At 30.5% G+C, this 13,436-nt stretch overlaps 1 protein-coding gene across 1 annotated transcript; it reads left to right on the top strand.

Moving 5' to 3' along the window:
• Positions 1 to 1,046: 1,046 nt before the first annotated feature.
• On the top strand, positions 1,047 to 6,238 carry LOC132726498 (perlucin-like protein). Its single transcript, XM_060711820.1, has 3 exons — positions 1,047 to 1,100; positions 4,387 to 4,477; positions 6,018 to 6,238. Exons 1-3 carry the CDS (start codon positions 1,047 to 1,049, stop codon positions 6,236 to 6,238), a joined length of 366 nt encoding a protein of 121 aa, XP_060567803.1.
• Positions 6,239 to 13,436: the final 7,198 nt, after the last annotated feature.

Genomic DNA, 13,436 nt, shown 5'->3' on the forward strand with positions numbered 1-13,436 from the left:
TCTTACACAGTTCAAAAATCAATAGTTTGACAGTTGTGTATTTGTCGAACAATATTTCAGTATTGTACCTAACAATAAATAATATCCTGAAGTTTCTTAATAACCTCTTAATATAATATACTTTACTTTGTTCATGCCATATGTGGATCAAAAAGTGTGCATGACAATAAACTAAATGTATACATGTAATAAGACTATAATCACAAGTTATAAGACATTGTTTCAAAATAACTTGATGCATTGTGATCGCGATTTGACACTATACGTTTTACAAAATATTGATTGTAAAATGTTAAATGTGTCATCGTGTAATAAATGCAGTGATTGACATTGATTTAGCTAGTTACGATAAACAATTAAGGAACTTGTTCCGAACATTTTATTTTAAATAAACGTACGTAATTTTGCTATTGAAATCATTCGCTTTTCAGACCGGATTCGACAAAGGTTGCTTATTTGCTTATAACATAGTATAAATAGTCAACGAGCTTATCTCCCTTTGATTTGCAAAATATGCCAGATTTGCTGATAGCCATGTTCCAAATGAGGTTGTTTAAAACACACTATTTTTAATTAATGTGATTTTGAGTAAATTTTTCTTGACGTTTTAAGTTTTCTTTGTCCAAAGGCTGTTACAATCTTTGTGTTTTTCTTTTTCGCTTGGGTGGTTAAGTGCCACCGGGTGAATGCCGGCAGAGCCCAGGTGAATGACGGCAGAGACCCAGAGGATGCCGCAGAGCCCTAGAGGAATACGATGGAGCTACGGTTGATCCCGGTAGAGCCGCGGCAAAGCCTTGTTAATTTCAAAAGGATCACGGCAATTTGCGATGATTGCACTTGTTTGTATTAAACGTCCAGTCTTGCATAAGGATTATTCAGAAAATAATCATGAATAATGTTCTAGAACAAAAGATATTATATACCTGGGCTTTGCCGGGATCGTCTTTGGCTCTGACGGGGCTCTGCTTGGATCGACAGGGATTCTCAATCGAGAACGACCGGGGAACCACTGGCGTGAACAGTAGCTTCAATTGGGCTCTGCCTAGATGGTCCGGAGCGCATCCTGGATGGTTAGTTTGGATTACCGTAGAGCTATCGGGGTAAGTGTGACCCAAAACATAACTTGTTTTCGCTTGGCGGGGTCGAGGGGCGAAACACGAATGGCACAAATCAGGCACACGGTAAAACATGTTTCTATTTTCTACTGATTTACAGGTGTCCTGCATACAGCTTAAGTCAATGCTTTTAAACTAATATTGAAAAATCTGGTCCCAAAATACCGAGTGTTAAGTTTTCATATTGGCTCAGTATATTTAAGTTATCCTTGAAGAAATTATAAAAAGAAAGCATGATGATATTATTTAAGATTGACACTGTATAAAACATTCATATGTAATCCTAAGACAGATGATTTATTGCAAGATTAGCATAGCAAAGTTTTGATTAATCTGTAAATGCTTTCAAGAATGTCATATTTTGACATTTGGCAAGAGCTTATGTCGCAGCTGTTACATGTTGTGCATAAACATCATCGTTTATATGCATTAATTTATATGCTCGTAGATACTTGTTTGTTAGAGTACAATATAGACTTGATATGAATATTGTACCCGATAAATCAAAACAAGTTTTCACGGAGAACAATATGGGTGACTAACAGTCTTAATCAACACGAGCCTGCAACATTGTCAAATTTGCTTTTTTGTTCGTTCTTTGAATATTTTGTTTTTTAGATATTTTATAAGAACATAATTACACATTTTATGGAAAAGATCTAAAAATTTTATATTCAAATGTACATTCAAAGAGCTTACATCTAACCACAACATTTAACTCTATTTGGAAAAATTACCTTTCCTAGAGAGTGATTGATTTAAGTATTGTTTTACTTGTTTTACAAGGTAGTCGTTTTGTCGTAAAATGTTTGTAAATGATGTGTATGTACATTTTATTGAATATTAAAAAAAGTTTAAAGTAAGCATATTACATATGAATTACAAATTAGAACAGAATAATATCTGTATTCTTATTTCGCGTTGCTTTGAGACAAAGAAAAACTTTTGAAAGAGGCATATTACATATAAATTACAAATTAGAATAGAATAAAAACTGATTGTACAAAACTGAAAACAAAAAAAAAAAAAACAAAAAAAAAAACGTTAGAATTCGCTTGTTTTTATCTTCGAGTGTTTACCTCATCCATCGGTCGTTGCTGTGAAAAATTTACTGTACGGAAAACCATAAAGGTTTTCTTAATTTTGATATACCGTGGGTAGCTTATAAATACAATTACGGGTACTCTGTGCCCTATCTTGTCAAAATCAGTTTGGTAACAGCAAAAGTATTGATTAACAATAAAAATCTTTTAAAAGATACTCTGTCGATGTAAACATGATTTCACTTGCATATGCGAATTTGTAATGTTAATATTTGTAAGATGTTTAATGGGAGGAAGAACGGTTCTCATGTCTCAAATATTCGAAAAATTTAACTAGAAAAATGTTCCGGAATCACCGTACATAATTTGAGAATTTAGACGTATATACGTTTCCGAAAGATCCTTTATATTGTTTAACTAATTTTAAAATTGCTTATGACATTACTTGATTTAAGTTTGTAATTTTAGAGGGATCAATGGAAATCCTAGCCATATGCAGTTCTTCCCTGTACAGTTTACAGGAAGTGATCTCTGACGGGCTTCGTCCGAAAAAAAAACATACCTGAATGGGGCAAAAAATTGTCATGTGGTATCTTCGCACTGAGTAATATTGATAGATAAAAATCGCAAAATAAAACGTGTACCAACTTTTTGAACAGCCCTCGATTATATTTGTCGTTCAGCATGAACTAATTACATGAGCAGAGAAGTAGACACACATTGTTCGAACAAGAGAGGAGTTATAAATAAAGTGTTTGTTCAAATAGCGTAATATACAGTTGGTTGATAGTTCGTCGTGATATTATGATTTTAATAACTAAAGATTAAATAATAAACGATATAAAACAAAACAATTTTTAATATTTGTTTTTTTTTTATGAAATACCTTTGTTGCTTAAATATATATATCATAATTTTTAGTATTTTTTAAAGCAAGAAAAATAAAAAAAGGAAATTATTTTTATTTTCTATTGTTGCTCTTTTTTTTTGTAATGATATGCATGATTTTCATTTTAACAATAAAAAAGAAGTAATATTATATACATATTATATGGTAAGAAATAACAAAAGAATAAATAACAATATTACAAGTTATAAACCTTTGTCAATTACAGTCCATCAAAAAAAATCAAATGAAAACTGTTTTGTCATTGCTGTTTGGTTTTACAAGCCTGCTGGTAGGAATTAATGCTAAATGTAAAATTATCTGTATTATGCAAAATTATTTTTAAACCGAAACAAGTCAGAGAAATAAAAAATCAATAATATTAATAAATAAGTTTTTTTTTATTTTCCTATGTAAATAATTTTACGAATGTGTTAAATCAGTTACATTGATAATGCATATATCTTAAGGTATAATTTGGAATAGATTTGGTATGTTATTTGATGCTTATTTTTATGAAAGAATAAGATTCGATTCAAACTTTGTTTACTTCTTTGCCTGATAGAAGCAATTTATCTAACCCATGTGACCAGTGGAGCCCCTAATCAACTCACATCCGTGACTTCTGGTTATGGTCTTCACTGTACGCTATTAATTTAATGCATATAATACATATCTTTAACATTTCGCTTGAAAATGTGAATTTGTCAGGATTGTTACATGGGCAAGCCCAATTAAGATATCTATGTTAACGGTTTATGTTTTACATAACTTAATACCATTTTACGAACGAATTCAAAGACCCTGGCAGATTCGAACCTACAGCAGCATGGGGCACATTGTTGGAAGTCATCGATCTTAATCACTAGGCTACAGAGCCAAACTGTTTGCTTTCAGCATGCTGCGATGACGGCTGGATAGCATATAAGAAGCATTGTTACCACATCGGTTATGGCAAGCGCCTTAAATTTTCTGATGCACAAGTAAGTGTATTTAATAAATTTTATCGTTTATAAAAACAAGTAACAATACAGTTAAATCTATATTTAGCACATTTTAGTAATGCATGTAGGTACACATTTCTAATTTAAGAACTTATTTTTTCAAATCTGAAACCAGTGTCACTCTTGTTCAAAAATTATAATTCTTGTTGATTGATATTTATGATCAACAGTTTCACAATCATTTTGCTCGATCCATGGTTTTGGGTGTTTAATTTTCAAACTTTTCAAGTTCCGAGATTTACCCAGGTAAGGCTAATATGCAGAATTTTAGAAATATATTTAAAATTACAAAGAAATTAATCATATTCTGATTTTAAAATGCTTGTTTGTTATATTAGGACTACTGTCAACATCTCAGTGCTTACCTCGTCCGGGTCGAGACTTTAGCTGAAAACGATTTCCTAAAAGATTTACTGAGCACAACTCAAGGTGAAAATCATATTTCCTCCAAACATTTGTTAAAAGCCAGGTTGCTTTTGTATGAATGTAACTGTGAAAACTTATAACCGATTGACATTTGCTATTATTACCCCTCACTTTTTTTGTAAAAGTAATTTCCTATAGGCCTCTGGGAGTTATTCTTACTGGTAATGCAAGTGTACCACGTGACTAAGAATTTTGTACTGTTACATAGGTAACAGTAGTTTTAACAGTATAAAATCTGGTCACGTGGTCTATTTTCTAAATAAAATGAAATAAAATGGCTGCCATTTTTTTCTCGATTTATTCTTATTTGCGACGATAGTTCATCACCGAAGTAACTATTACTCTCATAAAATTTAGTTCTTTGCACCCTAGAGTTCATTTCGCTTATAAAATATCTTTTTGTTGAACAGTCAAAAGGAAACATCCGTTTTCAACGGAAGTAATTGTAATGTGATTAATTTTGTGTCAAACTGGAACATGCAGACGATTAAAGCATGAACAAAGAATTATTTAACAATTTCAACCAGTGAAACGTTACAAATAGAGTTGGTGGACAGACATCTGTAGGATATCTTTGTTATTTTCTAAATGCACTTTGTCAAAAACCATGCTAAGAATATTCTAGATACAGAAGGATCAGATTTCACAGATCATAACCTTATAAATGGGTTAGTGTTTTGTTTTCTGAATAAAACACAGCTTATTTTATGTTAATGACTGGTAGATAAAAAGAGAATAAAAGAAAAACAGTTCCTCAAGTAGGCCTATAGTTCACTTAAAACTTGAAAAGTACGGACAGTTTAGTTATTGCTTCTCTTGGTTTTTTTTGGTTAAAAGTAGATTTAGTTGAAAAATTCAGATCATGCCAGTGTTTGTTCGGGGTAATAAAATAAATAACATATGGGTTTGTTAGTTACAGTAAAAATATCACCCCTCGTAAAAATACTGTTACCCTCGGCTACACCTCGGGTAACAGTATTTTCCTTGGGATGATATTTTAACTGTTACCCACAAACCCATGTGTTATTTAAATACTGCAACTCACAATCGTACGTATGTCTTTTTATTTCATTACTCTGAGCTACAGGTTTTATAATTTTCAGATTTTTACTGTGAAAAAAAAGAATGTTACCTAGGTACATGACGTTGGTGATGTTTTTTTTTAATTTATTACCCTGAGCAAATACTTCATTCAGACACTGTTTTTATAGGCTTTATAATTTTCAGATTTTTACTGTGAAAAATTACTGTTATCTAGGTAACAGTAAAAATGTTGTAGTCACATGGTACACTAGAATTAATAATAAGAAGAACTCCTATTGATTATGAGAATGAACATTACAAAACTAGTCTGGGGTAATGAAGTAAGTTATAAGGCTTGAATTAAAAGTTTGATTAGAATTTGTTGTTACAATAATGAACTGTATCGTTTATTTAGACAAGTCGACAAAGTCTCTACAAAGAAGTAGATATAAATAAAAACCATTTTACTATTAACCTATTTATAATAAAATAAAGTTTTAATTGTGTGCTTAATTTTAAGCTGGTAATGCGTGGATTGGACTGACTGACCAGGAGCATGAAGGTATTTGGAAATGGATTGACACAGACATTCCGGCAACATTCTCGGATTGGGGTCCAGGAGAGCCTAATAATTATCAAGGTCAAAATGAAGAGTGTGTGTATTTCTATAGTTTTAAAGACTATATGTGGAATGATGGCATGTGTCACCACAAGGCTGTACCTTTGTGTGAAAAAGACTAACTTGCGTTCAGTCACATATCATATGGTACAAACAAAAAATTGTTGGAAAATTCTTTCATGAAAGCTAATAATATTTTTTTTTGTTAAAACATAACTGTTAATATATGGACTGTGAATTAATTTGGTTTCTTGTTTTTGAACGATAAATATTTGCTAGTAGGAATATATTCACAACTTTTGATAAAAAAGATCTATATCAAGGACTTAGATAGTTATTTTTAATCACTACCTTATGCATATCAAAATGCACGCTATTTCCCAGTCATTTATATTTTTAAGAGACAGATATAACAAGTATCTTTGTACCAACAATCATGTTTTCGAAGTGATAATCACAACGTGTTAATAATATGTATTCTAGTGCCACATTTGGCCGGCAGCAAAACTCGTCCTCATCATGGCGTGTTCCTGAAACAAAGTTTAACTCGTAATATTAAAATATGATAAGTGAATGATGAAATATATTGCGACATCGTAAAGTAACGGAAAATGTCTTAAAGGAACGGAATGTGTCGATTACAAACGCCATCTGGCAAATGCAATTATATAGCCGATTAACAGATTTACAGAGACTATTAGGCACAACTGAAATTCTCATTATTATCAGGACGTCTTTGCCATGTGACATTTTATGATCTGCGTGAGGCAAAAGTCCAATACAACTGAAAGTCCAGGTTCTATTTTCTACACTAACTTTTGAATATTTCATTATTTCCAATCTGATACAGTGTGGTATCCTCTCATCGTAGTGATTAACACAAACATAGAATGTTTCTAGGGGTATATGGAAAGCAAGGCGCCGTTTTTGAACAAACAAAATATTCCCGCAGTTTTACTGTACGAATAAATCTAGATTATTTTTTGGCATGGGTTTTTCACTAGAGCGGGCTATACCATAAAAAATAAAAAAATTGGAAAAGTTATTAAAGAAAATGAAATCGTTTGTATTTGTTTTTTGTCCCACGCAGATTATAAAAAAGTAACATGGACACATAGCTGAAACATCTTTTCAGAATATCACCATTTAATTTGATATTACTTTCACACTTTCTTCATGAATTTGTTTCACACTTTCAGCAATTGAACAAACTGTAGATAACATGATCACACTCAAAATAAAAATAGTTGTCGAAAAAAAGATAACAATTATTCTTAATCACACACAAGAAGTATCGCAAATGGCGGTGTTTGCTCCCAAAAACAGCACATTTGACAATTTATTCCAATGATCATCAGTGACATAAATGATGACAGTAAGAGCAAAGTACACAAGTATTGTAGGCACCAGCGGCCTTGATCCCAGTGACCCCATTCTCTACTCAAAGCTAGGAGATTAAACAAAGTATCGGCCTACCAAATATATAAGATATTATTAAATAAGTAAACTAGAAGGCTCCTTGAGCTAAGGAGTAAAACTATGTTCTTTTCACTCTGGTTACCCTTCGTAATAACCTCTAACTCAACAAAAGTTACATGACCTACTACGGTATCTACAAACCAGAAAATAAGATATCAGACTGAGGAAGCAACAGTGTAAAAATCTATGTATAGCACCGATGACATAGACCAAGTAACCTCTTACTACATTTTAAGTTAGAAGACAACCTCAAGACATGTTCAAACTAAAGACATTGCTAAAGACATTGGTCAATTAATGAAAACTGAATACGCAAAAGTGTAACATGCTTTATAAAAGGAGTTAAATAAAAAACAAACAAAAAAAACAGCATGTTAGAATTTTGGTTTAGGAAATTGATCTTGGTTTTTTAGTGCCTTGTTGTATAATATTGCAAGGTATAACATTGCAAGGAGTGGAGTTTAGGTGTGGAGTAGAACACTAACGAAGGTTGTAAACTAGAGTGAGACGGTTGGTCGGATATACGAACCGTACGGGTGTATGAGTTGGTTTTTTGTTTGTTCTTTATGTATCATTTTCCCACAAAGACCGATGCAAAATTCAACTTTAACCCAGGCTTTTTGTGGTTTCCTTCTGTTTTACTAGGACTTTAGTTATGTTCTTCTTATTATACTAGGATTTTCGTGTTTTCCTTCGTTTTAACTGAGACTGTTGTGTTTTCCTTCTATTTTACTATGATTTTTGTGTTTTTCTTCTTTTCCCTATTTTTTTTTATTGCGTGTTCCTTCTTTTTCTTTGCTAGGTTTTGTGAGGTTTCTTTAATTTTTACTAGGATTTTTAGATTTTTATCTTTAAGTCTTGTCGCAGAATCAAGCAAAAGTAACTCATTTGTGCAAAAAAACAGTGAACAAAATAGTTGTGTAAAGTAATATAAAATGTAAACATGAATGCCTTTAAGCTGCAAACTAATCCCATGTGACTTCTTGTAAGATTAATTTGATTTAAAAAAGAAAATTTGAGATGCATATTGTTAAGGGGCACAATAATCCCCAGTGCTCTCTCATGATAATATCTAGTTTTCATAAATCAAACATGTATAGAATTGGCAGAATGAAAGAGCTTAAAAGATGGTGCTCGTCTTGCTGAAATTTGAAATCCATAGTCATATAATATTATGATTGTTAAATAAAAAAAACAACTCGGTAGTAAGACTTTTACCATTCAAATAAAAATGCTGATATTGTTGACTATGTATTTGTTCCATTTTTTAAACTATAGCAAAATTATAAATGGAACTGGTGGAAACTGCTGTCAAAATATTTGTTGGTTAAATACATGTTCTTAAAAAGTGTTTGACAACTAGTTTTTTAAGCACAAACTTTTACTTATGTACATTATATGACGGCTGAATGGTTGTGTTGATAGAATAAAGACATTTAAACTGAGGGTTATTCAGGTCTCACAAAATGATTGACAGTTTACATGTATGTGCACTTGTAAACACATTCTTCATACCAAAATAATGTTTTGTTTCACTAAAAATCTGATTTTACTACGTTCAAATTATCGTGGTCTGATATACCAAGTTTGGTCTGACATATTTGTGGTTTGGAGAGTGTTATGTAACTTTTTGAATTAATAATTCATGTATATGTTTTGAATTTACATTTCAAATGTGATAAGGGAAGTAATCACTACCTGGAATGTTTTATAAAGTAAATTGGATTATTTCCCTTATTAAGGAAAATTATATATTTCTGGACATAAGAGGCACTTTGAAATTGTGTAGAGGCAATCATTAAGAATATTCTCATATGTAGAATCAAGTTATCAAGATATGAGGTTGATGTATATAATGTTAGATGAAAAACTTAGGAATTACTAAGTATAGGTATAAAGTCAAATGTTACATACTTTGTGTAATTATTATGAATGCTGTAAATGGACGACAAATTAGTAAGTCCTGAATTTGATCCAAACTAATACAAAAACGAATTTGCATTAGACTCATACAAAAATAGTGTTTTAATTGGTTGACTTTAGAAAATTTAATCTCTATGTTATTTCATCAAACTTGATCAGCTAAGCGTTTCAACCCCTTAACATGCTTAGATGTTATTTATCACGGCTTTATCAGATTGTTTTACCTCTTAAAGTAAAGTTCATTTCAATCGAATATGTGAGAAAGAACAATGTGTTAGTTACAAAAAACGGTGCAACACAGACTGCATTATCTGTCGTAGGATTAGAATGTCCAGACAATTCTTATTTCGAATCGAATTCTTATCCTCATTTGATTTTAGAAATTAATACGAATATGTCTAATAGTTACATTTAAATATATTTCAACATGAGTTTACTTTTCCTTTTAGTGGTCATAGAACAGAAGCAAAATTTTAAATGCTCATATTTCTTATGTATTCATATTATCATTTTGTCAAATTGCAATGTTTAACCTTCCAGGACATGATTGGTGGGATGTCTGGAGTTCGTATCTCAGTGCCTGTAAGGGCAGATGGATCATCATTAAGACTAAACTACCTTAGGTACACTATTTCCATATCTAAAACAATATTGGATTTTTCTTGTAAAAAGGAAAAAAAAGATAATTATATTTTATGTACATTAAAATTTGAATCATAAACTGATAAAAATGTTCCCTAACAAAAAAAATGTCTCACTGCAGTGAAAAATGAATTTAAAAGTGAAAATACGGAAATGAATATACTCATTTAATTTCATCAATGTTTTTCAATATTTCATTTAAGTATAAAATAAATAAGTATATCAACATCCCGACTTTATAGCTAAGTGTATTTTTTTACAAAAACAAAATAAATAGAATGAATACATAGCCCAAAAACTCAAAAAGATAGACGAAAAAAAAATGTTTAGAGACAATTGGCATAGAAAACACTTTGGAAGAATTATTATTTTAAGACATGGACTAAAAGTAATATTCTTTCTCTCATAAGGACAATATTTCTTGTTTTAGGAGACGTTATGTTACAAAAGATGTGTTATTAAAGGGCAAGATTGTGCACAGGAAATTATTCCATTATTTATAGCTTCTCCGCTTATAAATCACCCGCAATATCCCAGATTTTAGACGAGTCTTTAGCACATGCTGTACAAAGATCTCTATTGTTAAGATCTAATGTCAATTAATGGTTGAAATTTTTACGCAACCCACTGTGTACTGTGTGTAAAGTTGTAGAAGTTGAAAATAGGTTTAAAATTAGCATGTTCTAACGAAAATTGCCTAGTAGTTCAAAATGAAATAAAGAATAGTAATCTTACTCAAACTGATTTTTTCTGGTCTTTGTTTGAAATATTTTATTCTATTAATTTATTGTTGAAGTTGTAATACAGCCGGTTCTGTAGGGAATGATTTCCATACGCTCTCTTAAATTCAAAAGATACTATTATGTATTACACAATATTAGTTGTTGTTCTATTTTTTTATTCCCCTTTTGGCATGTTTTGAAAGAACATATTAATTTAAATCTTTAGAAATGTTTAAATATACGTATATTTATGTAACACAAACACATTTCATAACAAATCTTAAATCTTAAAATTTTCTGAATATAACATTATATGAGTTGTTTCCATGCATTAAGGCTTCTGAACATCTTCTTGACAAAAACGAAAACAAACTTTTTTTCTTTAAACTAACAAAAAAAGGAAGAGACAAAGCTAATGTACTGCGTTTCATATTAATCACTGTCATCCTTTTATTGATTCGAATTGCTTGACGTTTGAATGTTCTTATAAAACAAGTTCCTATAAGATAATAGAAAAATAAAATCAGCTAGCATAATTATATTAAAAAGAATATCCGAAACATGTCATAATTCTGACATCCTTTCGATTTTAATACTATGATAGTATCCATGACCTTCTGGACGTGGTAGATATTGGACTACAATCATATTAAAAGGAAGCGGTGGCCTAGTGGTTAATGTGTCTCTCAACCCAGGGATCATGAGTTCGAGCCGTAATTGGGTCACGACCAAGATTCTTAATATGAAACCAGTAATGGTTGGTTGGTTCCAGGAAACCGACTCGAAAGTGACAAGAACTTGTTTCGCAATCGTGCTTAATTTAAAATAAAAAATTATGTTTAAACCAATCAAATTCAATCAACACTGCAAGTAAAGTGCATGTTTATAGTTATGATGATAATAGTGAAATGATTATCAACGTCTGGTATAAATCGTGTTTTAGGTTAATTTAAATCATTGAATTATGTTTTATTTATCAACTCACAGATAAAACTTGTCTTGAAATATGATTATATCAAAATGATTATATGATACTCATTTTGTTAATATTTTATATTGTATTTAAGAAGAAATAAACAAATAAATAAAAATAAAAAACCGGAAAAGCCGAACATTCTTTATTTGTAGTTTATTGTTTTAATTTGATTTAATATTAATATATTTATTTAATATAATAATTTAACATGTTAACAATATTAACAACATTTTAGAATTGGGCAGAAAGCTAAAAAGCTTATGAGTGTCCCCTTGTTTTAATTTACCATTTCAGTTTGATTATCCACGTTTGTCCGTGTCGTCTTAATATTAAATAAAAGATATCTTTTACTGCAAGTTTATGAAATATTTATTAACAAGTAAAAAATTAAAAACTTAATAACGTAAACTCGCACATATTTTTTATTTTAAACATACACTCCTCTGAAAACGTCCATGAACCTTTTTGAATACCATCATAGTATATTTGTTTATGAACTGGAATTCAGTTATTTGCATAGAACTCTTTTCATCCCATCTCTTTAATGAAATCATTACAAGAAAACTTATCTGGTGATTAATCTAATGCACTTTTTCCTGTAAAAGGACAAGTCAATCACGTTTTAGACAGATAGTCTATTAGTGGAGGATTCTTTAATCTATGTCCAAAACCTGTCTTAACAAATGGCTGATAAATTGTTCTATCATTGTTTGTTTTTATAAATACTACTAAATATAAATACTAGTAAACTGTATTTTCAATCCTACAGTAACAGTACTAAAATAAATAACTACCAATGAAATTAAAAGGTATATATATTTCTGGCTGGCAGAGACAATATGTTAATACAATTGTTTTTCAAATCTCGAATCAAATAATTGCAAAACAATGTTGTTCACCCTACATCATCGGTAATGATTTAATTATTATTCTGATTTTTTACTTGTTAACAAAGTAAAACTCAATCACTTGTAGGATCCAAGTCTGTAAGTGGAGAGGATACTTCAATTTGTGTCCGAACTCTGGAGAATCCAGTGTTTGATCAATTGTATGTTTTGTCCACTCATTATTTATTCGAGTAGTCTGTTGAGTATACATAGACGATTCATTTCGTTGTCGTTTAATATAAGACTACTCAATGCAAATTCCTTTTCTAACCAATCTAATTGAACATTTCTTCGTATATAACAATAAAAACACCCTCATTTTCTTTTTCACACATACGTAAAGACCATCACATCCAATTAAAAAAAATTCCAAAATATATGAATCATAAAAGCGACAAAATATTTGAAACTTGTAGATTAACTAATCGTTTCACAGTAACAATATTAAATATATAGACCCTGTAAAATCAATAATTTAAATATTTTTAGACAGTTCATATATATGGCAGTTTTTATATGGCCAAAAATAGCCCCATCCGAAAATACTCATCTTTTTCTGTTAAAGAAATACTATGCTAATCTTTGTTGAAAATACTTTTATTGCAGAAATGTATTGAAAATGTGTTATAATAATATATCTTTAATCATTTTTTTAAATAAAAGTCTGAAATTGTCTTGTTGACGCAAATTA

Source organism: Ruditapes philippinarum, unplaced genomic scaffold (genome assembly GCF_026571515.1).
Source record: "Ruditapes philippinarum isolate M1 unplaced genomic scaffold, ASM2657151v2 ctg1437_1_1_1_1, whole genome shotgun sequence".
NCBI classification, from domain to species: Eukaryota; Metazoa; Mollusca; class Bivalvia; order Venerida; family Veneridae; genus Ruditapes; species Ruditapes philippinarum.